This window comes from Crotalus tigris, unplaced genomic scaffold, assembly GCF_016545835.1.
Source record: "Crotalus tigris isolate CLP2741 ecotype Arizona unplaced genomic scaffold, ASM1654583v1 scf7180000018362.849699, whole genome shotgun sequence".
In the NCBI taxonomy this organism is placed as follows: domain Eukaryota; kingdom Metazoa; phylum Chordata; class Lepidosauria; order Squamata; family Viperidae; genus Crotalus; species Crotalus tigris.
The window spans coordinates 525,943-553,026 of record NW_024096965.1 but is presented as its reverse complement, the minus strand read 5'-3'; the positions used below and the strand labels follow the sequence as shown (position 1 = coordinate 553,026).

Here is a 27,084-nt window from a genome sequence, read left to right as displayed (position 1 = left end):
CTAGAAGCACGAAGCCGAAAGCACCAGCCTGAAGATGACGAATGAGACTCCGTCGAAACGTCGCCAAGACACTTCCAATTTGACGTGGGAGAAAACCCGAATAACCAAAGACCTACATACAAACACCCGCGAAAACCTCAGAAAACATATACATTTACACACAGAGAAAGAGAGAGAGATTGAGAGGAGGGAGAGAGGGAGGGAGGGAAGGAAGGAGAGAGAGAGAGATTGAGAGAGGGAGGGAGGGAGGGAGTATATTTGTAGCATTTCGGCATACCTGTCAATGTCTGTTTCTAAGTGGCACAGACACAAATCACTCCGAAGTTTTCATTTTTGTCTTACAAATGACCTGTGGGAATCCACTTCCATTACAGGTTGGATGCTCAGAGGAAATTGACTTAAATAACAGTAAAGACAATCTGCAACACTGGAAATTTAAAACTTGCAATGTTTTTATCCCATGTCTAAAATCATACTCAAAAAAGCCTTACCCTGTTAAAAACTGGTAGCATCATATAAAGCTTCTCTTCCTGTTCCTTTTGAGTCATATGCCGAGGAGGATGACACAATTCTGTAAATAGCCGCCGTAGATGCATTAATCCTAGAGCGTTATCTTGAGGACTACATTCCTCTTGCCGAGGTCGACCCATTATCCTTTTTACCATATTCATCTTTGCTTCTTTCTGAAAGATCCCTTTGATCCTGTTCGGGAAGAAAAAGAACATTAAAAAAAAAAGATATACATCCAACACCTCCATTTCATATATGTCATAAGCAGCCTTTTCTCTATGCCAAAATGTGACAAGCAAAGTGTCCATCTATAACAAACTAGTTTGGACACGTTTTCAATGGCAAACAATAAAAATGCTATCGAATGAATGATCAACTAGCATTCCATGTGATCAAGGTTTCAAGCCAGATTTCCATAACTAAACTGTTGGTAATATATGAATTACAGATGCAGCACATCTACAGACTATTGATTTGAGGGAAGATATTTGAAGCAATTAAGTTTAATCTGCTGGGGGAGAACTAGGTCTACTAAGATTTATTCCAATGGGAGTTGCCAAAATCACCAAAATGCTCTTATTATCAACCACGTCTTATTTATTTTATTTTATGTTATTTTATTTTATTTATTAAATTTGTATACTATCTAAAATTCTACACAGCTTACTGAGGTTCCATATAAAATAAAATACTAAAGCCATACAATAATTAAAATACAATTCCAATCCAACTAGTAGATTACGTAAGTAATAAGCTAAGATTCATTGAATGGAACAGGGCACTGTTTATTGCAGTAAAGTCCCAAAGACCTTCTGGGAGACCCAAGTTTTGACTTCTTCCCCCAAAGCCTTGAGGAACTGGTAGCCATCTCACCGCGTTCTTCCAAAGGGGAGCTACAATACAGACTGCTCATTATAAGTTCCCTCCTCCTCTCTAATTGTTCAGGTAGAAGAGGGAGAAATTGCTAGGAAAAGATAGTCCCTCAGGCCCCAAGCTATATAGGGCTTTGCAGCAAGAACCAAGACCTTGAGCTAGAAGCCTACCGTAGTAGAGTTGTAACATGGCAGTATCGTGACTGACAACACAGCATGTGTTCTGAACTAGCTGAACTTTTGAGTAGCCTTTAAGGCAGTGGTTCTCAACCTTTTTAATGCCGCGACTCCCAACCGGTTGTAAGTCAAGGACTACTCAACCGGTCGTAAGTCGAGGTCTACTCAACTGGTGCAGCACCATTTGCAGAATGGGAGTTTTGGCAGGCTCAGCAGGGCAGAGACAGCCTGGACAATTCCTATTGGCTTTTGAAAGCCAATAGAATTAGACTCTATTCTATTGGCTTTCAAAAGCCAATAGAATAAAAGGGAGTAGCACAGCTAAGGAAAAGGGGAAAAAAATGGCGGACTGCGTTGTTTGGTGACCCCCGTGAAATGGTCGTTCAACCCCAAATGGGGTCCCGACTCACAGGTTGAGAACCACTGCTTTAAGGTCAACCCCATACACAGCAGATTACATTAAGTTAACCTAAAGGTAACAACAGAATGAGCAATTAGTATATCTTAAATGCATTCTGTTGACCTCACTAAACACCAACCAAGACCTCAATACCACTCAAAGCTATGCAAAAGCTTTCCAGGCCACAGTCTCAAATTGTTCTTGGAGGAGCTATGAGTCCAGGACTCCCGATCTGGAGATGTTTTGGAATATGAACCAGATCCTGGAAAGAAATGGGGCCATTGCCAAAGAGACACCTTTGTCCATATGAATGGAAAGGAAGCAAGCTCCCACAAACAGCCGGTTCTTTCTAGGAAAGCACAACTCTATGAAGAATCAGAGGTGATTTCTGAATCAACAGTCATTTTGTCTTATTTCCCCAATCCAATTCTGAGAGCCTCTAGACCAGGGGTGCCAAACTGCCGGCCCATGGGCTGGACGCATCACCAGGAAACCGTGCCCACCCCATTGCGGCAATGGGGGGAAAACTCAAATACGTCACGTGATGTCATGAGTTTGACATGTCTGCTCTAGACCCTGGGTCATGGCTTCCACTGCATCTCCCAAAAGGACTGGAAAAGAGATGTATAACTGGGCATTATCAGCATATTAATGATTCCTCATCCTAAACAGCAGGTTTGTTCTCCAGTAGTTTCATGTAGATGTTAAATGCAATAAGTGTCAGGTACAAAATATCAGGTACAATTAAACTCATCCATATGGATTTGCAGTTCTTAATAACCTGCTTATACAATACGAGAATACAAAGGCTTTCCTTCTATGCAGAACTGAAAATTTGTATACCAGCATATAAAAGCACAAATATTGGCCACATTTAGTTAACAATGGGCAATGATATATGCCTCTTTGGAGATGGGTTTGCCCCAATTTTTGAAAAAGAGAGAAGTAAAACTCCAGCTGTTCTCTTTGAACATGAATTTGTAATAGTATTCTTATTTAGTATAATATGCACTCATATTTACATGCAATACACAACCTATTTTTAAGTGAAGCAAGCAGACAATTAAAATATCTAGGCTTACATATGACCTGCATTCAGAGCCTTTATTTAAATAAAAGTGACTACTGATCCAAAGAGGACTGTTTTAATCTCTAGTGAAGCTGGACTCTACAGACTGAATTAACACCAATTTCATATTGACTAGTACAACGCAGAAGCTCCTCAATGGAGTGGTGGTGCATTTTTCCACTCAGAGGTATAATATAGAACATTAGTACATTTAATTCATCCTTCTGCTACACATATTAATGTCTCTTATTAATGTCTCTAGGGATGAAGCCAAAAATGCTGTGAATTGGAGGTACATAAAGTACCTCCTCAACATTATTTTCTTCAATTAGCGACAACTGCAAATGCCGTGCAAACTTTAACTTAAAGAAGCTATTCTCATGTTTATCTAGCTTACACTGAGTTGACCTGACAAATATTTTTTCCTTATAACATGCTAACAATAAACATGGCATGAAAGAAAAGGTTCCTTGACTATGGTCATTGTATAACACTATTTGAATAGGACAGGAAGAAGACTCAGTGAAGCACATTTCAACATTGCAAATAACTGTTCTGAATGTAATAGAATAGAGTTGGAAGAGATTTTGAAGATCTTCTAGTCCAACCCCCTGCTTAGGCAGGAAACCCTACACCAGTGGTTCTCAACCTGTGGGTCGGGACCCCATTTGGGGTCGAATGACCATTTCACGGGGGTCGCCAAACCACGCTGTCCGCCATTTTTTTCCCTTTTCCCTAGCTGTCCTACTCCCTCTTATTGGTGGCCACACCCACTTGGGGGTCACCACAACATGGGGAACTGTATTATGGGGTCACGGCATTAGAAAGGTTGAGAACCACTGCCCTACACCATTTCCCTAATCATCTTTATTGCTCTTCTCAGCACTCTTTCTAGAGTCTCAACATCTTTTTTACATTGTGGTGAGCAAAACTGGAATGTAACAATAAGGCATCTGCTGATCTAATACGCTTATTCTTTTTTGCTAGGGAGAAGTTATAAGTCATGGGTTGTAAGGCTTCTTAGTGCTGTGTGCACACATGCTTCCTTTTTCAGACGCAATGTGGGCTGCTAATTAATTTTTGTGAACCTGGAACACAAAATACGAAAAGCTTCCTGTTTTTTCTTACGCAAACACTCCAATCATATCAAGTTGTGTTCCACCAAAACACAGGATAGTCAAAACATTTCACTGTGCTACAGAAATACTGTAGATTCGTCACCAAGGAAATTTCCTACAGGTAATCCTCAACTTATGACCACAATTCAGCCCAAAGTTTATGTTGGTAAGTGAGACGTTTGTTACGCGAGTTTTGCCCCATTTTACGACCTTCCTTGCCTCAGTTGTTAAGTGAACCCCTGCAGTTGTTAGGTTAGTAACAAGGTTGTTAAGTGAAACTGGCTTCCCCATTGACTTTGCTTGTCAGAAGGTCACAAAAAAGGTGCTCACATGACCCTGGGACGCTGCAACCGTCATTAATATGAACCAGTTGTCAAGTGTCCGAATGTAAATCAAAGGACCCTGGGAATGCTGCAACAGTTATAGGTGTGAAAAATGGTCATAACTCACTTTTTTCAGTGCCTTTGTAACTTTCAACGGTCACTAAATGAACTGTTGTAAGTCGAGGACTACCTGTATTAGGAAATATTAAGCTAGGTAAAGCAAGGTGCTCTGTCCCAAGGGAAAAGTTCAAAGAGCTGGGTCCTCCAGACAGGCCACAAACACTTCCAAAGACTTCACAAGTTTTGTGTATGATCAGGCAGGGTTATTTCTCTGACAGTCCCAGCTTAAGAGCTGTCTGGGTGCATAGATACACACATACATGTTGGTTAAAGCCTTTGAAGCTGATCACATCAAAAATACGAAGCACGTGGCTGCTTTAAGCTGCTGTTCCCTTAGTGACCATTTGAAGTTACAACAGCACTGAAAAAAGAGACTTATGATCATTTTTCACATGGTCACAGGATCTCATGATCACAGGATCAAAATTTAGATGCTTGTCAGCTGACTCATACTTATGATGGTTGCAGTGACCCCGGGTCATATGGTCACCTTTTGATACCTTCTGACCAGTAAATTCAATGGGAAAGCCAGATTCACATAACAATCACGTTACTAACTTAACAACTGCAGTGATTCACTGAACTGTGGCAAGAAAGGTCATAAAATAGGGCAAAATTCACATAACGATGGTTTCGCTTAGCGACAGATATTTTGGGCTGAATTGTGGTCTTAAGTCGAGGTCTACTTATACCATTCAATTACCTTTGCATAAAAAGAAATGATCAAAAAATCTTCAAGGAAATGTACCTTGAACTGCACAATACATTAGATGTGACTATGTGTAAAACGACATAAAAATCAAAGTGTGCATCTAAAGTCTACCAAAACAGAGAAATACTTAGACACTTCATTTTAACACAAAATCTTGTGTATCATGAATATTTTTCTTCATTTTTTGACGGCTGCATCAGGCAACAGGCTGTGCTTCATTATCTCCAAAATATTTACTGATCCTTATATATAAAAAAATCCATTTTAAATTGCTTTTATCAAATTTTAGTAATAATTTGTTTCTGGAACTTTGCACTTTGATATGGCCGGAGGGCTAATCAATCAATCAATCAATCGGTAAAATATATAAATAATTCATTCTATATATGTTTTTTTTTAAAATCCATTTCTGAGGGTTGTTCCTTCTGTTACATATGTGAAACTCTCATATCAATATACATCCATTCAAAAGTAATTGTTTATGATATTTAATGGGAAACATTTTAACAAATTTGATGAGCAACTCTATTAAGATAATCCTGAGCTATGTTTTATAAAAAGTATCTATGCTGGTACTTTCCAATTTTTTTCCTTCATTACTCCAAACCACTCATCAGAATGTCCTTTTTACACAATGTAGGTAAAACACTTTTAAGTCAATTTAAGTGTATCTTTTGTGAGTGGACCATGGTTCATGTGTCGTCACTCAAAGAAACACCACTTTTACTTAATTTTGGGGTAGTTTACCCAGGTTTGAGAAGCACTGAGCTACGCTATAGAGATCCAAACAGCACAATACATTAATATACATTGATTATGAACCTCAAAGTTATATAATTTAGGGATAATTAATTCAGCAGTTTTCAAAACATTTACGAAAAACAAAAAACAGGAAGAGAATAAGCAAAACACACTATATTTTAGCTTAACAATAGCTATTATATAGACTTACAAAAGGGGGTTGTTGCTTCCAAAGGGTATTATTTAAAAGTAAACAAACAGATAATTATCTACACATTCATTGGGAGCCTTTGCTCAGTTATTTAAGCTGGCGTACAAAAAGCGAAAACAAGCAACCATATAGGAACACACTGAAAATATGACAAAATAAAATAAGTCGTTACTGCTACTTTTGGTTTTACAATAATATCCATAGGAGCAGCAATTTCCAGACAGTAGTGTCAAGCTCCAAAAACCAAGAAAGACACACTGAGATTCTTCTGAACAGTTTCCTTTAATTGTTCTTCATCTATAGAGAAAAATCTTGCCAAATTAAAGCAAACTACTTGATTCATTAAAGATATACTCTGATATCTCCTAAGGAGGAGCTGTCTTAACTCTCTTTCTCCCAAACAAACAATCTAAACTTTGCTGTCTCTTGTTCCTCTGGAATGCCACCCCTCCCTTCTGGGAATCCAGACAGCATTCCATCACAGTAATGAAAAAAAGATTTCAAAACTGCCCTACAACAAAATCAAATAGCAAAGCTGTTAGACTGAGAAGATGGTGCATGCTGTTACCATACTTTTACCCTGTATTTTCAAAGCTACAAGTCAGGTCTAGGGGTTGCACTCTTATTTAGGTTAGCTATACAAACTAGAGTTTCTAAAGATCAAGACAGTCCACAGAAACATTCAATAGAAATTCAAATTGTAACCCTGCTGTTGAAAACTAAACTAAAATGAATTAACTTAAATATTAGTGGATACACTTTGAAAAAGTGCTCCAGCAATCCACTTCTGAAAAACTTGCCAGGAAAACTGAACTGACGTATCCAAGCATTCATTGGGAATCAAAAAATGATTCAAAAGCACAATAATAATGTATAGGTATATATACATAAATGTGCATATATGTATGTATGTATGTGTGTGTGTGTGTGTGTGTGTGTGTGTGTGTGTGTATGTATGTATGTATGTATGTATGTATGTATGTATGTATGTAAACAAAATAATGTAAATGACTAATATGTTTTGTAAACTGCTCAGAGTCGCTTTATCAGCAAGATGGGCAGCATATATATTTAATAAATAAAAATAAATCTCACAAACACACACAAAATAAGAGCTATACAGAAATTATTTTAAATATTTAAGCAGATATAATTCTGCAGAACAAAAAACATGGTATGCATGGATAAAGGTTTTAGCTTATGCTCACTGATGAAGTAAGGCACACTGACATACGATTATAATAACTGCTTCAGGAAACATTCAGAAAACATTAATGTGACAGTGGAAAAATTGAATTTAAAATATGATTTCACTGCTTATTTTCATAATGTAATGCCTACTTAATCACTGAGAAATTGCATTTCTTACCTACCAATTTGCAGAGACAGAAATCTGAAATTGCTGAAATATAGGACTGGAAGCTATGTGAATATCTAATGGATTATGCTTATCATATCACTAGTGAAAATTCCCTTTTCTAAGCCTCGTATTTTGTGGATTAAATACATTATTTTTTCTTTTGGTTTTCTTTCAGTTGTTACTATGTTCCCCACATAGAAATCCAGAAATGTATTTTGCTACCATATAACCCAACCACATTATATAACCAGGGTTTAAAATAAAACTTATGCTAATTTTTACAGAAAGATTAGCTATAGTAGTTTAAAGCAATAGAATAGAATAGAATAGAATAGAATAGAATAGAATAGAATAGAATAGAATAGAATAGAATAGAATAGAATAGAATAAGTTGGAAGGGACCTTGGAGGTCTTCTAGTCCAACCCCCTGCTCAGGCAGGAAACCCTATACCATTTCAGACAAATGGTTGTCCAATCTCTTCTTAAAAACTTCCAGTGTTGGGGCATTCACAACTTCTGGAGGCGGGTTGTTCCACTGATTAATTGTTCTATATATTAAATATACAAATAAACCAAGCCTTGAAAGTAATGTTTCTCAACCTTGGCAACTTGTTTGGATTTCAACTCCCAGAATTTCCTAGCCTATAAATGCTGGGGATGTTGAAATTTAAGATGGGAGTTGAAGTCCAGAGATCTTAAAAGTTGTCAAAGTTAAGAAACACTGCCTTAAAGTATTATAGAGATATAAAATAAATGCCAGTTTAAGACTATTGATTTATTTGGAATAACTGAAACATTCTTTTGAATTAAACACTAAATTGGTTACTGAGTTCTTGAGTTAAACTAAAACTAAATAACTAATTACATTAAAAATAAGAGAGCCAGTTTGGTTAGTGGTTAAGGCAGTGGTTCTCAACCTTTTTAATGCCGTGACCCCCCAACCGGTCGTAAGTCGAGGACTACTCAACCGGTCGTAAGTCAAGGTCTACTCAACTGGTGCAGCACTGTTTGCAGAATGGGAGTTTTGGCGGGCTCAGCAGGGCAGAGACAGCCTGGACAATTCCTATTGGCTTTTGAAAGCTAATAGAATTTGACTCTATTCAAGAGAATCTCTTCTATTGGCTTTCAAAAGCCAATAGAATAAAAGGGGGTAGCACAGCTAAGGAAAAGGGGGAAAAAATGGCGGACTGCATTGTTTGGCAACCCCCGTGAAATGGTCATTCGACCCCAAATGGGGTCCCGACCCACAGGTTGAGAACCACTGGGTTAAGGCATCACGTTAGAAACCAGGAGACAGCCAGTTCTAGTCCTGTCCGGGGCACGAAGCCAGCTAGAATAGATGACCTCAGGCTCTCTCTCAGCCCTGGAAAGGAGGCAATGGAAAACTATTTCTGAAAAACTTTGAAAACTGTAGAGACTTGTTCAGGCAATCTCCAAGAATCAGGCACAATTGTATAGAAGGGGAAAAAAATGAAATTTGTTCCTTGACATGTTTTCGGTACAGTATGAAGCAGACTGATAAAAGCTGATGTCAAACCACCACTGGCTTCAAAATGGCTATCGCAGTAAACCGTGTTTCTCCAGCACATTCTCTCACTAAGATTACTTTCATAACAAAATCACTTGCTTTCAGAACTGTTCTACAGAAAACAATCATTCAAAAAAAAAGCAGGTCCTCTGATTAAAAACAAAAAAATGCCCAACGTAGAAAACAATCAGTTTTCTACAAAAATGATAACGTTCATTAATCTGATTTATTTGAACAACGCAGAAGTGCCTAAAGTTGCTAAATCAACTTTAAAGTATTACTACTTTAAAGAATAAAGTAGTCACAGATCACTTTCATTGGGTATCTTTAGTATCAAGAAGACAGCACAATGTATGTTAAAGTAAAAATTCAGACATGGGTATCAATTCCTATTTTTAATATTTATCAGCATATCCTCATACTAAACAACATGGTAAACAACAAAACAGAATGTTAAGCCTCCTTGTGACCCAATTTTCATCTTCAATGCAAAATGAGAGGAAGAAAAAAACAACTTGGCAACACATTAACATCATTTCCATAGCAATAGAACAAAACAGTTTCCATGCTTAGCACAGGATCAAAAAAAAAAAAAAGTGACAGGAACATCTTAATGAGTGAAAAACCTGTGCTAACTTCAAAACAGCATTTAAAAAACACAGTATACCAATTTCTTTCTCTTTAAAATGCATCCCAGAGTTCCTATGTCTTACAATTGTTAGACGCATCGAAACACAGTCAGAAATCTTACCTTAGGAATGCATTAAAACTAATCTTATTCAGCAGCCATTTGATATTAAAGCTTTTTTTCTGTGCTTAAAAAAAGAAACAAACATGATTCTCTTACCGAGTATTTTTTAGGTTCCTTGCAGGCATCTTGAGTTTTAAAAAAGGGTCCTTAAGAAAAGTACAATTGTCTTAGTTTCTGCCACCAGACCAAGATTAAACAAGTCTTTCAGGCGACTCACATGAAAATCAGCGCTTTGCACCAGAATCTCTGGGACCTTGCTGTACCAGTGCACAAGCTGGTGTAACAATAGAAGCATGTTTTATGCATCCAGTAATGTTGGGTCATTAGCCAGATAATGAGAAACAAGGCATGGGGCGTTCTGCTTCAGGAACAGGCCCTCTCTTTTTCTGGAGTAGCAACTAGATTATGCCGCTTAATGTGGTTTTTAAAAACCCCTGTCACCCCTAGTTCAAAAATATCTGAGGGGCTGCCACAAAGAAGAGGGGGTCAATCTATTCTCCAAAGCGCCTGAAGGCAGGACAAGAAGCAACGGATGGAAACTAACCCAGGAGAGAAGCAACCTAGAACTAAGGAGAAATTTCCTGACAGATAGAACAATTAACCAGTGGAACAACCTGCCTCCAGAAGTTGTGGGTCCTCCATCACTGGAGGCTTTTAAGAAGAGACTGGACAGCCATTTGTCTAAAATGGTATAGGGCAGTGATTGCGAATCTTTTAGAGACCGAGTGCCCAAACCGCAATCCAAAACCCACTTATTTATCGCAAAGTGCCAGGGCCGCATCAGCATTGTGGTGCCCTTGGGGGGGGCATGGGGGCGTGGCCCACTGGGTGGGCGTGGCCCACTGGCATTGTCACAGCAAACTGGATGGGCGTGGCTGGGGTGGACATGGCCACCTCGATGTTGCTCATGGGGAAGCCTGTGGGGGCTGGCCAGGGTTGGGGGAGATCCAAGGGGTCTCTGGTGGGTGGGGCCCAGCATAGATGGGGGGAGGCACGCGGTGGGCAGGAGACCCAGCATAGAAGGGGGAGGCACGCGGTGGGCAGGAGACCCAGCATAGATGGGGGGAGGCACGCAATCCTGCTGGGACTGAGGGGCCATGGTGCCGATGGGGATCTGGCTTTCTCTGCTCAAGGTGGCCTTTGGCTTGCTGGGTGTGGGCGTGCTCTACCACCCCTACACGAGCTTGCTAGCTGGCCGCTCCACCTCCTTTGTGCCTGGTTGGGCTGCTGCTCTGGGCAGCAGCGGTGGCCTAATAGACCAGCAGAAGTGCTGGCAGTGGTGGCATGCGTGCCCACCGAGAGGGCTCTGAGTGCCGCCTCTGGCACATGTGCCATAGGTTCGCCACCACTGGTATAGGGTCTCTTGCTTGAGCAGGGGGTTGGATTAGGAGATCTCCAAGGTCCCTTCCAACTCCGTTATTCTGTTATTCTGTCAGGGAAAACCAAGTGGTCAGATGTCTATGGAGATTCTCAATCATCCAGGCCACGGTTGTGCCAAAGGTGCTTTTTCCAAAAGGCAATTGGCCTTTCTTTGATTTTTTTTCCTTTGAAAATGTTTTAACTTCTCATCCAAGAAGCTTCCTCAGTCAGAACTGAAACAAGAAGCAAAATGTTTTCAAAGGGAAACATAATCACGTTAAGTGCCTTTTTTAAAAAGCACCTTTGGGATAAATAGTTAGATGCAAAAAATCTATTCAAATTCATCTATGGGACGCTTTAAAATAAATAAATAAACAACTTTATTCTGTGGATTCTATTATATTATTATGCTAACTCACTCATATGCTTACAAAATACTCTGTTAGAGATGTGTTTACTCTTCTTACCAAACCTCAAATCCTGTTAAAAAGTTTTTAGGCTGCCAAAAATAAAGGACAGAGAATGCTAATTTACCTCTTCTGCCATCCACTTCCACATACCCTGGCATAAAATTACACTTATCTCTGTGCAAGCTTTGTCCCAGGCTAATGCATAAATATAAGCTGACATTATCATTTAGTATTTCATCTGGCTCAAGAAGATGCAAGGCAATACACCACAAAAAGTAACAGCTAGAATCTGTAAAATAAGCCCAGATATTACCACAAGGAGCTGTGTTTGCAGAATCATGTGTCACCTAAGTTCTTAAAGTCCACTTTAACATAACAAAGAGTACAGGTTGTCCTCAATTTACAACCATTCGTTTGGCAATTGTTCAAAGTGACCATGATACTGAAAAAAGTGACTTATGACTTGCATTTACTATCATTGGAAGCATGTGATCAAGATTCGGGATTTTGGCAACCGGCATGTATTTATGAAGGTTGTATTTACTGCGGGAATTGCGCATGGCTAGTCTAGTGAAAAGAAGGGCGAGGAGTGACATGATAGCAGTGTTCCAATATCTCCGGGGTTGCCACAAGGAAGAAGGGGTCAAGCTATTCGCCAAAGCACCTGAAGGCAAGACAAGAAAAAATGGAGGGAAACTAATCACGGAGAGAAGTAACCTGGAACTAAAGAGAAGTTTCCTAGAAACAAGTGACCTTGCCTTCAGAAGTTGTGGATGCTCCATCACGAGGTCAATTTCTTTCCAAGTATCTCCTGCAGGGATTTTTTTTCCTTTGGTTAAATATAAATAACTGAGGGGGGAGGGAAATCCAAGAGGAAATCCATGCAGAAAATTCCATAAAACAAATGCATCTCATGATCTTAAGGAAAGCAGAAGGGATGATATAAAGGTTAATGATGTCTTGGTTATATGGTTAATGCTACTGTTGGTAACTAATTAACACTATTCAACCAACCAATTTACCCTTGGTAAGACCACTCTTGGAATTTTTCATCCAGTTTTGGTTGCCATGATATAAAAGATGTTGAGACTCTAGAAAGAGTACAGAAAAGAGGAACAAAGATGATTAGGGGACTGGAGGCTAAAATATACAAAGACTGGCTGCAGGATTTAGGTATGTATACTTTAGTGAAAAGAAGGATGAGGGGTGACATGATAAGCAGTGTTCCAGTATCTAAGGGGCTGCCCCAAAGAAGAGGGAGTCAAGCTATTCTCCAAAGCACCTGAAGGCAGGACAAGAAGGAGTGGATGGAAACAAAGCAAGGAGAGAAGCAACTGAGAATTAAGGAGACATTTCCCGACAGTTAGAACAATTAATCAGTGGAACAACCTGCCTCCAGAACTTGTGGGTCCTCCAATACTGGAGGTTTTTAAGAAGAGGTTGGACAATCATTTATCTTAAATAGTACAGGGTTTCCTGCTTGAGCAGGGGGTTGGACTAGAAGATCTCCAGGTACCTTTTAACTCTGTTATTCTGTTAACCTCCCCAAAAGGGTGGGAGAAAGATAAATATCCTGCCTTAAGGACAAATGAGAAAGATAAGATGAGTTTAGTAATCTGCAATCCTCAGAAAAGTCAAGTTCTATTAAACCTTTCTAATACAATTTATAAAGGATCAAAATACATACAAACCAGTTCTGGAAACCCAGAGAATCCTTTTTTTAAAAAACTCATTTGTGCTGAAGGCAGAGGTTACAAAGTTAAACTTTGAGCTAGATGCATTTTGCAAAGCATATTTTTTTTTAAATGGGGCTGTATAGGGCATCAGATGGTAAGCATCATTTTCATTTAGGAACAATGATTTGTTTCTAGAGAAGAACATGGATTTTTTTTTATTGTGTCATGTTTTTGCTAATATTCATCAAGTTGGTGCACTGAAAATAAAGATTTTTTTCAACAACAAAAAAATCCTGCCCCACTCAAAAGAGTTTGCAAAACTGATATGCAGAATAATCCTTTTCACTTTAGATAATATTGGAATTATTCAAAAGAGAAACTTTAAAAGATGATACATATCTAAGTGGCACAAAGTGAATATATGTCTCAACAGACTCACTAAAATTGCAAAATTTGAAGGTGCAGAAATTTCACATTTTTGCTTCAGAAAAAAGATTGAAGAGAAACACAAAAACCAGTGGTTATTGTGCAACAGCTGAGGAAAGTAAAAGGAATCTGAATGCGTCATACCGGACAAACTGGATAATACATCGTAGCTCAAATACTACAGTACTGTTTCACCTTTTTCTGAAAAGGATTAATCTATTTTTACGTTAGCCTTCGCTGATATTTATTTATACAAAGGAAAAATAGCTGAACGTCTTCTTAAAAATACAAAGGCATCATCTAGTACAGAATTAAGCATACATAATCCCCAAATCACAACCACAGTGGAAAACACTCCTTCTATTTCTCTTGCCATAAGAAACATCCTCTCCTGAAACCATTGTGACTATGACTAACAAGGGATTTCAGAGACTCAATGAAGTAATTCCCTATTTATGTAATAAAAGAAAAGCAAACACAGCCACAACAGCTGTTATAAACACTCTGCAGGGTTAGGCTCAGAAGGTGCAAACACCACCCTTATTCAACCTCAGTGGTTAACAAGCTGAGCTGCCCCAATTTTCATGTGCTGTTTTGGCAACAGGTTCTAGGATGATGTCTATGGAGATTCTCCGTCATCCAGGTCATTGTTGTCCTGAGCAAGGGGTTGGACTAGAAGACCTCCAAGGTCCCTTCCATCATCATCATCATTATCCTCATTATTGATCATTGCACAGTCAGCAAGATGTTCAGACTGGATTTGGCATTTTTATCTACCTATCGAGTCCTTACCAAGGACCTGGGATAGGCAGGTGTGGATGTTTGATGATATTACAGATATCATCGCAGGATGGAAGCAGTTCCTAATAAGGCCGCCTTTTGCAATTGACTAATGGTGAATTTGTCAGTGCCAATGGTGTTCAAATAGTGCTCCAGTTGTTTTGGGATTGCACCTAAGGCGCCTATGACTATTGGTACTATATTATTATTAGTAGTAGTATTGTTGTTGCTGTTATTTAGTGATCTTAGTCCCAAAGGTGTCTTTTTTCAAAAGGAAACTGGACGTTCATTCTTATTCTTGACAATGTTAGCTTCTCATCCAAGAAACATCTTCAGTTCAATCTTCAGTTCAACCCACCATTCAGTCAGAACTGAAGATGCTTCTTTTGGATGAGAAGCGAAATGTCCTCAAGAGAAAAACAAAAACAAAGGAAGTCCAGTTGCCTTTTTAAAAAAGCACCTTTGGAAGGATCAAGGAAAGCGGCTCGGACCTTCGCTTCCTATTTTATAGCAGAAGATCCAAGTATCGGTCACGGTTAGGGTTTTTCCCAACCATCAAGACAGAAGTAGCATTTGCATAAAAGTGAGAGCAGGGATTTAAAAAACAAAACAAAAAAACCTAAGGTTGCCATCCATACAGCCAGCACAAGAATGATGCCTTCTAAATTCACAAGTGAGAGAGTAATAATAATAATAATAATAATAATAATAATAATAATAATAATAATAATAATAATAATAATAATAATAATATCAAACAAGGAAAAATAGTGAAAACTGAAGGAATCAAGATGCCCCACGAAAATAACATTAAGAGTCTGGATGAGGAAGAGTACTACAAATACTTGGGTATCCTTCAAGCTGACAACATCAAGCACACTGAAGTCAAGAAAAAGATTAGAGGTGAATACATCAAGAGAGTGAAGAAGATCTTAAAATCCAAACTCAATGGAGGAAATACCATAAAGGCAATCAACACCTGGGCAATCCCAGTCATTAGGTACACAGCTGGAATAGTGGACTGGACTCAAGCAGAACTAAAAGCAATGGATAGGCAGACCAGAAAAATAATGACAATGAATCATGCCCTTCATCCACGCAGTGACATTGATAGACTTTATCTACCAAGGCAAATAGGTGGGCGTGGAATGCTACAAGTACATCAGATGGTTGAAGAAGAAAAAATGGCTTTGGAAGAATATCTGAAGAACAATGATGAAGATGCACTGAAATTAGTATATCAGGAAGGCTTACTGACTACTGGAGAGACCAAACTGGCCTACAAGAAAGACCAAATGAAGAACAGAATAGAGGCATGGGAAGACAAAGCACTACATGGCCAATACATGAAAAAAATAGCTGGGAAAGCAGATAATAATAAAACCTGGCAATGGCTAAGAGCAGGAAAATTGAAGAAAGAGACCGAGGGACTAATTCTGGCTGCACAAGACCAAGCCTTAAGGACAAATGCATACAAAGTCAAAATTGAGAAGACAGCAACAGACAGTAAGTGCCGCCTATGCAAAGAAGCTGAAGAAACAGTGGACCACTTGGTAAGCTGTTGCAAGAAGATTGCACAGACTGATTACAAGCAGCGGCATGACAAAGTAGCAACAATGGTGCATTGGAAGATCTGCAAAAAATATCATTTGCCTGTAAGCAAAAACTGGTGGGATCATAAAATAGAGAAAGTCATAGAAAATGATAAAATTAAACTGCTCTGGGACTTCAGAATTCAAACAGACAAGCACCTGCAACATAACACCCCAGACTTAACAATTGTCGATAAGAAAGACAAAAAAGTCTGGATAGTGGACGTGGCAGTGCCTGGAGTGATAGCAGAATAGAAGAGAAAGAACTGGAGAAGATAACAAAATACAAAGACCTACAAATAGAAATAGAAAGACTGTGGCAAAAGCAAGCAAGGGTAGTACCAATAGTCATAGGCTCCTTGGGCGCAATCCCAAAACAACTGGAGCACCACTTGAACACCATTGGCATTGACAAATTTGCTATTAGTCAATTGCAAAAGGCGGCCTTATTAGGAACTGCTTCCATCCTGCGCATCTGGCTGACTGTGCGATGATTGAGAATAATAATAATAATGATAAAGTTGGAAGGGACCTTGGAGGTCATCTAGCCCAACTCCCTACTCAGGCAGGAACCCTACACCATTTCAGACAAATGGCTGTCCAGTCTCTTCTTAAAAACTTCCAGTGTTGGAGCATTCACCACTTCTGGAGACAGGTTGTTCCACTGGTTAATTGTTCTAACTGTCAGGAAGTTTCTCCTTAGTTCTAGGTTGCTTCTCACACTCAGTGAAAAGCAGCATGATAACAAATCTGACTGTGACACAAAAGACAAAAGATTAAAATAAAATAAGTGCAAGAGAATTTGATAACTTTCTACTGACTATCTTTGAGTCGTGGGAGTTAATGAAACTCTTTACTATGTCTTCTAACTTTCATCAATAAATATTATTTAAAGCAGGGGTCTCCAACCTTGAAGTCCACAAGTGGTAAAGTTGCCAAGTTTGGAGACCCCTGACTTAAAGTTCTTGGATTTTTTGTGAGTTGGCTATTAGTGGTTCCTTCTTGTTTATGGTATGGATGACATTGAGAATTATTGATAAAATGTACTGCCCCCATCCTAAAGTTTAGTCATGTTTGGAATTTATTTATAAGTGTATAAACTGACTACAACCATTTAAGAAAGGTCAAATCTAATTCCCTAAGAACTATTGTATTGGTACCACAACATGTTTCAAATCCAGTATTTCATCTGTTATCAGAGAATAGAAAAACCGAGGCTATGAGCTTGGCAAGTGGCTAATTTTATTTTCAACCAACTGTCCTCCATTAAATCTGGGTTTCTTAATTCCCAAGGACAGTTTTCAGTATATCTGGAAGATAACCATGAAAGGAAGTTTTACTCTCATGTTTTGCCTGAAAATTTGGGTTTACTATGGGATTTCAGAAAGCGAAAGCCAGCACCTACAAGGGGATTAAAAACTTACTTCCAGCTATCAAACCCTTGGTGCCACCGGGAAGCCTTGCTCTGCACTGGCTTTGTTTTAATCTCATGTCCACAAAGGAATACTTTTTCTATGACCTACTTTAATAGTATTCCAACTTCCACTTGAAGATCTGATTGGAGAAGGCAGAAATGGCACCCCATCTTTCTATTTTATTCCAGCAAGTTTCATCTCACATATACTCCTCTCCTCTTAGTCAAGGTCCCAGATTAGGTCTAAAAGAATGTTAATTAAATTTTCTTTTCCTGATCAGTGGCAAGAGAAGACAGTTACTTGTCTCATTCAGCACATAATGAACGGCTGATTATGATAAACACTGATAGATTCACTTGGTATTCAAGCCTGTAAATCTAGAACATGTAGTATTTTTCCCTGACATACTGGAGCCAAGCTTGTGTTTTCAAGGCCTCTTTCCTCTACTTCTGCCTGGCGTCTTTTCACTTCCTTATATTTGTTCAGATAAATCTGAAAACTACCACAGAAATATTCAGTTCCAGCTTCTATTCAGAGAACAATTTCAGTATAGTTAGAATTCATAACTTGTCACTATAAGGAACTGCACTTTAGAGTTGCTGGATGCTTAATCCTTTGGCTTATTTGCTCATGCGGTGGACAAATTTAGACTCTTAAGGAATCGTACTGTCTCATGTAAAACATGACCAACTATATAATTACACTGTGAGATATTTCCGAGTCCTCCCTCTTCACCTAATCTCCAGTCTTTTCTTCATGTTTGTTATTTTCTAAAACAAAGTCAAGCTTCAAGGGCTAACCTCATTTTTCAAGTTTTCCATTCAAAATGTTTATTTTACAATCAAATTGCTTTGGCTCCGGGGTCACCAATTACACCAATAACAAGTTAGTCAGGCATTCTCCCTATCAGCATCTCTCTAATTGCTTGATTGATATTTTTCAATGACAAGTTTCATCCCATTGTCAATAATATTGGGGTTGATTACCACATTTGAAACTGGAATAGAAAATCTGTAAATCAGAAAATAGCTGATATTCTCTCTTTATTGGATTTATGGCAGTGCATTAAATAAGATACAGTTGGCTTGGTTTGCAAAGCACGCTAAGTCAAACCCAAACAAAACACCATTTGCTTAATTTGTTATATAAGTCCAGTGTCTGAGTTTCCAAATATTCCTTGAGAACCAGGAAATTAATTCCCTTTATACTGTATCCTTTTTTTTCTGAGCCTAGATAAATGGACTCCTTTCTTTCTCTTGAGAATTCATGGAATCTATAAATTTTACACTGAAGTTACTTTTTTCCTAACTCTATCTCTTATCTGATAATGTTCTAATTCCTCACCTTCAGTTTCATTTGTCATGGCTATTAGAAACACTTGCCTATCCAAGTGTTAAGCTGATAAACTAAGCTGTCTTCTGTTAAACGCTTTGCATTAAACTGCATCATATTTACCTCATGAAAATTTACCCTGAATTAGAACTGAATCCCCAGAAAGGATAAATAGAAGTTAAAAATAGTTTTAAAAAATCCTCTGCAATGCCCAAGAGTTTCACTTCATTAAACTTTAGGAGTGCAAATTCCAACTGAAACAAATTCAAGAGGTCTCTTCACCACTCAAAGAAACAGTACATACAACACAGATATATTTGTGCGTGTGTACATACATACATACAAAGGCAGGGCTAGATGAATCAAAAGTTGGAATTAAGATTGCCGGGAGAAATATCAACAACCTAAGATATGCAGATGATACCACTCTGATGGCAGAAAGTGAAGAGGAACTAAAGAGCCTCTTGATGCGGGTGAAGAAGGAGAGTGCAAAAGTTGGCTTGAAACTCAACATTAAGAAAACCAAAATCATGGCATCCGGCCCTCTCAATTCCTGGCAAATAGATGGGGAAGAAATGGAGGTAGTGACAGATTTTATTTTTCTGGGCTCCAAGATCACCTCAGATGGGGACTGCAGCCAAGAAATTAAAAGACGCTTGCTCCTGGGGAGGAAAGCTATGGCAAATCTAGGCAGCATTCTAAAAAGCAGAGACATCACCCTGCCAACAAAAGTGCGTATAGTCCAGGCCATGGTTTTCCCAGTTGCAATGTATGGCTGTGAAAGTTGGACCATAAGAAAGGCTGAGCGCAAAAGAATTGAGGCCTTTGAACTATGGTGCTGGAGAAGACTCCTGCGAGTCCCTTGGACTGCAAGGCGTTCAAACCGATCAGTCCTAGAAGAGATCAACCCCGACTGCTCCTTAGAAGGCCAGATCCTGAAGTTGAAACTCAAGTACTTTGGCCACCTAATGAGAAGGAAGGATTCACTGGAGAAGAGCCTAATGCTGGGAAAGATTGAGGGCAATAGAAGAAGGGGACGACAGAGAATGAGATGGCTGGATGGAGTCACTGAAGCAGTAGATGTGAATTTAAATGGACTCCAGAAGATGGTAGAGGACAGGAAGTCCTGGAGGAACGTTGTCCATGGGGTCGCGATGGGTCGGACACGACTTCGCAATTAACAACAACACATACAAAGAATGGGTGCAGTTATATATACAAAGAAGAGGGAGTCAAGCTATTTTCCAAGGTGCCTGAAGGCAGGACAAGAAGCAACAGATGGAAACTAAGCAAAGAGAGAAGCAACCTAGAACTAAGGAGAAACTTCCTGACAGTTAGAACAATTAACCAGTGGAACAACCTGCCTCCAGAAGCGGTGAATGCTCCACCACTGGAAGTTTTTAAGAAGAGACCGGACAGCCGTTTGTCCAAAATGGTTTAGGGTTTCCTGCCTGAGCAGGGGGTTGGACTAGATGACCTCCAAGGTCCCTTCCAACTTTATTATTATTATTATTATTATTATTATTATTATTATTATTATTATTATTATTACTATTATTACTATTACTATTATTATTATCTTCTTCTTCCTTTCAGAAGAAACTTCACTGAGAAGACCAAGCAACAAAAACGAACTACATAAAGATGAGGACACAGGAAAAGTTAACAGTAAACATGAAAGAAAAGAGAGGGTAACCCCGTTTACGTCTTACATACACAACAAAATAAGCAAGAAAGTGCAAGCAGCAGCACTTTGCAATAATGTTTTCAATTATTTGTGCCTCTCACTCATTCCTGGTAGTTTTTCATACATAAACCAATTTAAAATGCTCTCCTGTATTAAAGGTAATTATTGGGGGGGGGGAATGGTTCTGAGTAAATATTGTACATTCATCAGTAAAGGTAGTCCTTGACTTACAACCATTCATTTAGTGACCATTTGACGTTACAATGGCACTGAACAAAGTGACATACAACAGATCCCGGCACTTGCAACCATCACAGCATCCTCAGTCGCGTGATCAAAATTTGGGTGCTTTGGAACTGCCATTTGTAACTTTCCCATCAGCTTCTGATAAGCAAAGTCAACAGGAAAAGTGGGATTCGTTTAACAACTGCAGTGATTCGCTTAACAACTCTGGCAAAAAAAAAACCCTTGTAAAATTGGATGCAACTTGCTGAACAACCAGCTTGCTTAGCAACAGAAATTCTGATCCCAATTGTGGTTGTAGGTCAAGAACCACTCATATTAGTTATCATACATACCAATGTTAATTATAGTTTCCAAACTATTTCCATTTTATTGGGACTTGGGGCCTGAGCTGCTGGGAAAATACAATCTAAATCCAGCTTTGCAAAATATGTACAGGTTTGCATGCAAATAGAAACAGGAAAAGATATGCTTTGAGTCACTCACAACAGAGAGGATAGGATTTCTCCTTTTAAAGCTCCTAGAAACTCTGTTGGTACAATGTATTCTATATATAATACAACTAGATTGTAAAAAAAAACAAAAAACATTCTACTCCAATTTTCACAGGGCAAATGCCCAGGGAGATTCTCAGTCATTTAGGTCATAGTTGTCCCAAAGATGCTTTTTCAGGAGGCAACTGGAATTTCTTGTTTGTCTTTGAAGACATTTCACTTCTCATCCAAGAAGCTTCTTCCACTCTGACTGGATGGTGGGGAATGGAAGGATTTATGCTCCTTGCAGACAGCTGGTCATGTGCATTCTTGAGGCTACCCAGAGGTTTATCTGTGTTGTTAGGGTCACCTGAATAGTGCAAATGGATGTGGAGCCTATTGAAAGGACTGTATTGTAGACTGAAGATAGATGATGTTGTATCTCCTCCTCCCTCGTTGAGAGGAGGCTGTTCAATTTTGACACAGATAGCCTCTTTGACCCCTCTTTCAAGCTAGTGGTCCTCAACAGTTCCAAGAAAGCTCCACCCCCATTGCACTACTCAGATGACCCTGAGGACACAGATAAGCCTCCAGGCGGCCTCAACGATTCACTAGAAGAATGCAAACGACCAGCTGTTTGCAAGGAGTATAAATCCTTCCATTCCCCACCATCCAGTCAGAGCTGAAGAAGCTTCTTGGATGAGAAGCGAAACGTCTTCAAAGAAAAAAGAAAGAAAGTCCAGTTGCTTCCTGATAAAGCATTTAACAGGGCAACTTAAATCTTGCCCAATTTAAAGAAAATACTGGTAAAAGCACTCAGTTCAGAGCCTGGCTGAGAATGAAAACTGTACTTTTTTTTTATTTAACAGGATTTTGATTTATAGCAAAATGAGAAGAGAGAAAGAGGTAAAGATAGAAAGATTGGCTCTGCCCCTACTTATATGCACACTACTCAAAATTTGACTCTTAGGTAAATGTACGTGAGCAGAAAATGAAAAGGATTCACATTATATGAAAACAAAATTATATGGAAACAACTATATGGCACATACATTTAATAAATAAAAAACAAACAAACAAACTTTATAGACCCTGATGCCAAAACTCCTGCTTGTGCCCCAAATCCAAGTTATAATTACATTATATGGATTCAGATACTACCCTAAACTATACTCACTTTGTTTGATTTAGATATCATGTGTTGCATGAACAAACCATGGTTTGCAAATCATGGCTTACAATTTAACATAGTTGCATAAACTTAGCCAGTAGTGATCCATTCCATAACCTCTAATAGTTATGGTTTAGAACAGTGGTGGCAAACCTATGGCATGGGTGCCAGAGGTGGCACTCAGAGCCTTCTCTGTGGGCACGTGCGCCATCGCCCCAGTCCTAGGCCCTCAGCTGGGTCTTATGAAACCTTTTCGCTTTAGGCCTCTGCCGCCGTGTGCAACAAAAAAAAAAAAGGTTCAATCAGTCAATTTCAACTTCTCGTGGGGAAAAAAAAGATCTTGCAAAGTTGGAATTGATTGATTGAACTTTTTAGTCCCACCCAGTCTGCCGTTACCCCGCAGCCACGCCAACCCAATGGGCCACGGCCACCCAACTGGCCACATCCAGCCAATGGGCCACACCCACCCGGCACTCGACGATGCATAAGTGGGTTTTGGGTTGTAGTTTGTGCACTCAGTCTCTAAAAGGTTCGCCATCACTGGTTTAGAATGATTCATAAACCTGTGATTGGAAAGGCTCATTATTGCAATATTTTGGATATAGGTACTCACAAAGTAGAAAATTAAATTGGTACTGTGGTTAAACTGTAGTAGGAGACTGCTGGCTGGGTTCACATGCCACAATCCTGTGGAATTAATTTAACTATGGTTTATTGAGCTTGGATATAAAGCAAAGTGGTGGTTTTTCATGCTGAATCAAAACCAAACAAACTACATTACTGTGCAGTTTATAGTTTAGTTTAGAGTTTTTCTTTATTACAGACTTTGACCAGCTTTACAAATTCAAAAAAGAAAATAGACTGCTACAGAAAACCCATTAACAAAAAGAAAAAGTTATAAAATAATAGAGCAATACATTGTGACTTAGCAATGTTATATGCCTCCAGCATTCAGTGTTTAGATTTAACATATTCCACCTAATTTATCAACAAGAGATTTCTCCCAAAATAAAATATACAGTAGACACTCTAAATAAATTATAAATAATGGCTGAACCCTTCTTATGTGGCAGTGTTGACAACATTGTCATCATGAAAACTGCAAAAAGCTACAAAAAATTCTACTAATCTTTCATTAAATTCAGCATACTACTTCTTTTATTTGACAGTACTTTTAAATAGCCACCCATTTCACATTTGTGACTCTGGATAGCTTACAATTAAAATATCCCCAATTAAAATGTCCCTCAATGCCTAAGGAAAGCAGTTGTTTTCATAAAAGTTATTATAAAGATTTTCAAAATCGAAAGAAAAACCGAGTGCTTCCACATCTAATGGGTGTAGAATTCTTCATCAATGATGCAAAGTTTAGTTTCAAGTGTTGCCAACAATAAAAAAAGGTGTCATTCAGCAAAATAATCCAGTGTAGCATGAAACAGACTCAGGCACAGGACTGCTACCCAAAAGAACTGAGTTGAAATCCAGCTCAATTGCAGTAATTCACTGACTTCAGGCCACTATCCCCCCACAGGCTTATTGGGAATTGGGGGAACTGGAGGAAGGATCATGGTAGATAACGTAGGTAGGTAGGTAGGTAGGTGGGTAGGAAGATATTGCCTTGAATTCTTGAAGGAAAAAACAAGTGGTCCTCGATTTACAGCCAGTCGTTTAGTAACCATTCGAAGTTACAACGGCACTAAAAAAAGTGACTTAGGACTGTTTTTCACATTTACAATCGCTGCAGCATCCCCATGGTCACATGATCAAAATTTGGGCGCACTGTTCCAGGGTCATGTGATCACCTTTTGGGGACCTGCCTGCTACATTCAAGATGGCTGATGGATAGAGAAGATTCTCACCCCAAGGCTGCCCACCATCTTGGTTTTTAATTGTAATGTCCATGTTTAATTTTTTATCCTATTTTAATTGTTTTGCACTTTTTAACTTCTATTATATTGTAGGCTGCTCAGAGTTGCTGTATTAGTGTGATGGGAAGCATAGATAGATAGATAGATAGATAGATAGATAGATAGATAGATAGATAGATAGATAGATAGATAGATAGATAGATAGATAGATAGATAGATAGATAGATAGATAGATTGATTTTGAGTCCTTATGAAGAACATATAATATAATATATACATATACATATGCCTTTCAGGAGGTTATCTTCTATTCTGAGAAGCAGATTCCAGCTTGCTCTGCAATTTTAAGATTCATAAAAAAAAATGTAGCAACCTAGTCATAAAACACACTACTATTCCAAACAAGTTAAAATAGATTTTGAATGAATTGGGTGTTTTTTTTAAATAAAAAATACGAGTCGCGATGAAATGTGACTTGTGTTTTACAATCCTACATTAATGTAAAGATCTTCTAATAACTACAAGCAAAATTGTTACATTGCAAAAAAAAAAAACCCGTTAAGAATTAATGTCATACTTACAGCAAATAAACAGGTTTTGGTGGATCCAACACAATGCACTACGGAGAATCTCATTAAGAAGGCAGCAAGAATATCTGCCTATTTTTCATGATACTTAAATCGCCCCAATTTAAATATATTTTTAGAAGATTAATGCTTATAGAAATAATTTGATCACAGTTACATATACTCTTGTCACAATTAAGTTTAGTCTAATGCTTAAGGCATCAGGCTAGAAAGCAGGCGACTATGAGTTCTAGTCCCGCCTTAAGCATGAAAGCTGCCTGGGTGACCTTGGGCCAGTTATTCTTTCTCTCAACCCAACCTACCTCGCAGGGTTGTTGTTGTGAGGAAAACAGGAGGGGGAAGGAGGGATAGATATCTTCAGTACCCTGAGTTATTTGCAACAATAATAAAGATGAGATATAAATAAATATGTAATAGTATTCACTCTAAATACTATTCTTCTGTAATATGAATCAACTTTTACAGCTCCTTATAATTTATAAAGTAGGATAGATACAAGCCTTATGGGGACAATTCAGTTCCTATGGCAAGTTGAAATTGAGGCATAAAAGAAATAGGCATTTATTTAATGTTACCTTTTTACAAAGCCCAGCAAGCAATCACAATTTAACGACTGCAAAATAGGCCTCCAGCAGTCATTGAGGGTAGATACCGGCAAATTGTCTTTGCACGAAAAGTCTCACCCTTGTGACCACTTTCAAATTATGAATTTACATTATATCTCAAAGTGCCCACCACATGTTTCAATCCATGATTAATATATTGAAAAAAAAGATAAGAGAATGTTCAGCTCAGTTCAAAATGAAGGAAATACAGGATGTTTTTTCTTTTATGTGACTTTAATGAACTTTTGCAGACTTTCACGGTGATTTTCACAGAATTATTTTGTAGCTGTACAAAACATTCCTCCAAATTGTGTTGAAAATAAAGATTGATAGGCATGCAACCAGTGACAAATGAATAATGAGCTCTCCTCTTTTTACTATATATATATATATTTTAATGTATTTATTTTGGGGTAACATTATTGGAGATAATGTTCTACGTCTACACAAGCTTCTAAGTCTTCAAAGGCAACACCAAGTACAACGTGTTTACAGCACAAGGTTATGTTTAGCCTCAGTTGTGACTTGGTTAACAAAATACTGCATGGTTAACAAATGTTGTAACATGCTTAGTCATGATCTGGTTTGTAAACTACAATGGTTAATCAAAATCACATAGCCCACATTATTGTTTACTGAATGTGCAGGCCCAGCCTGTGTTGCTTTACTTCTGGAACTACAAATAGAGAACATCAGAGAAATTTGGCAGACAATCACTATGAGAATAATTTGGCACCACAAGAGCTACACGTTACAGAACTACAATTCTAATTGGCATATGTTGAATACCCAAAGATAATGCCCATGTAATTTATAAAGGTAGTCCTCAACTTACAACCACAATTGAGCCCAAAATTTCTGTGGGACAATTATTAAGAAAATCTGTCCCATTTTACGACCTTTCTTGCCACAGTTAAGTGAATCACTGCAGTTGTTAAGTTAATAAGATGGTTGTTAAGTAAATATGGCTTGTCAGGAGGTTGCAAAAGGTGATCACATGACCCTAGGATGCTGCAACCATCATAAGTATGAGTCAGCTGCCAAGCATCTGAATGTGACCATGAGAATGTGCAACGGTCCTATGTATGAAAAGTGATCCTAAGTCACTTTTTTCAGTGCTGTTGTAAGTTCAAACCGTCATTAAATAAACTGTTGTAAGTCAAGAACTACCTGTACAATGAAAAGAAAATGAGTTTACTATTATTTTTAATGGGTAGAATCTTGTAATTCCCTTCTCTTGTGATTCAATCTACTGCAAACATTTGTCCCTTCATGCTTCTTCCAACTCTGATCAAAAAACTACTTTTGCTTGCAAAATCATCTTTGTATTTCATTGCCAATTTGCACAAAAGCACTGTTTCTTATTCTCTACACAGCTACATTAGACAGCAATCCAGCATTGCCACAATAGTACAGTAAATTGTTCTATTTTATGTTGCCAGCTTATATTAGAACATGATTTCATTGAATATTACTTTGCATCCATCCTTCGATAGCCCCCTTGACCTAAATCATTTTGCCCCGTTCTTTATTTATTCATCGTATTTATATAGCTGTTCCCATATCAC

At 38.4% G+C, this 27,084-nt stretch overlaps 1 protein-coding gene across 8 annotated transcripts in view; it reads right to left on the bottom strand.

Moving 5' to 3' along the window:
• The window catches only part of WDFY3 (WD repeat and FYVE domain containing 3), a 176,677-nt gene that overhangs the window by 124,224 nt on the left and 25,369 nt on the right, over positions 1-27,084 (bottom strand). For 7 of the 8 annotated variants that reach the window (XM_039350896.1, XM_039350897.1, XM_039350898.1 and 4 more), the window contains exons 1-2: positions 9,989-10,009; positions 492-702 (exon numbers count right to left, since the gene is read on the bottom strand). In XM_039350896.1, the coding sequence (XP_039206830.1) occupies positions 492-671 (180 nt within the window). In that variant the 5' untranslated portion in view covers positions 672-702; positions 9,989-10,009. Of the gene's footprint in view, positions 1-491; positions 703-9,988; positions 10,010-27,084 lie in introns of those variants that run through there. The other variant, XM_039350899.1, reaches the window with a different exon arrangement.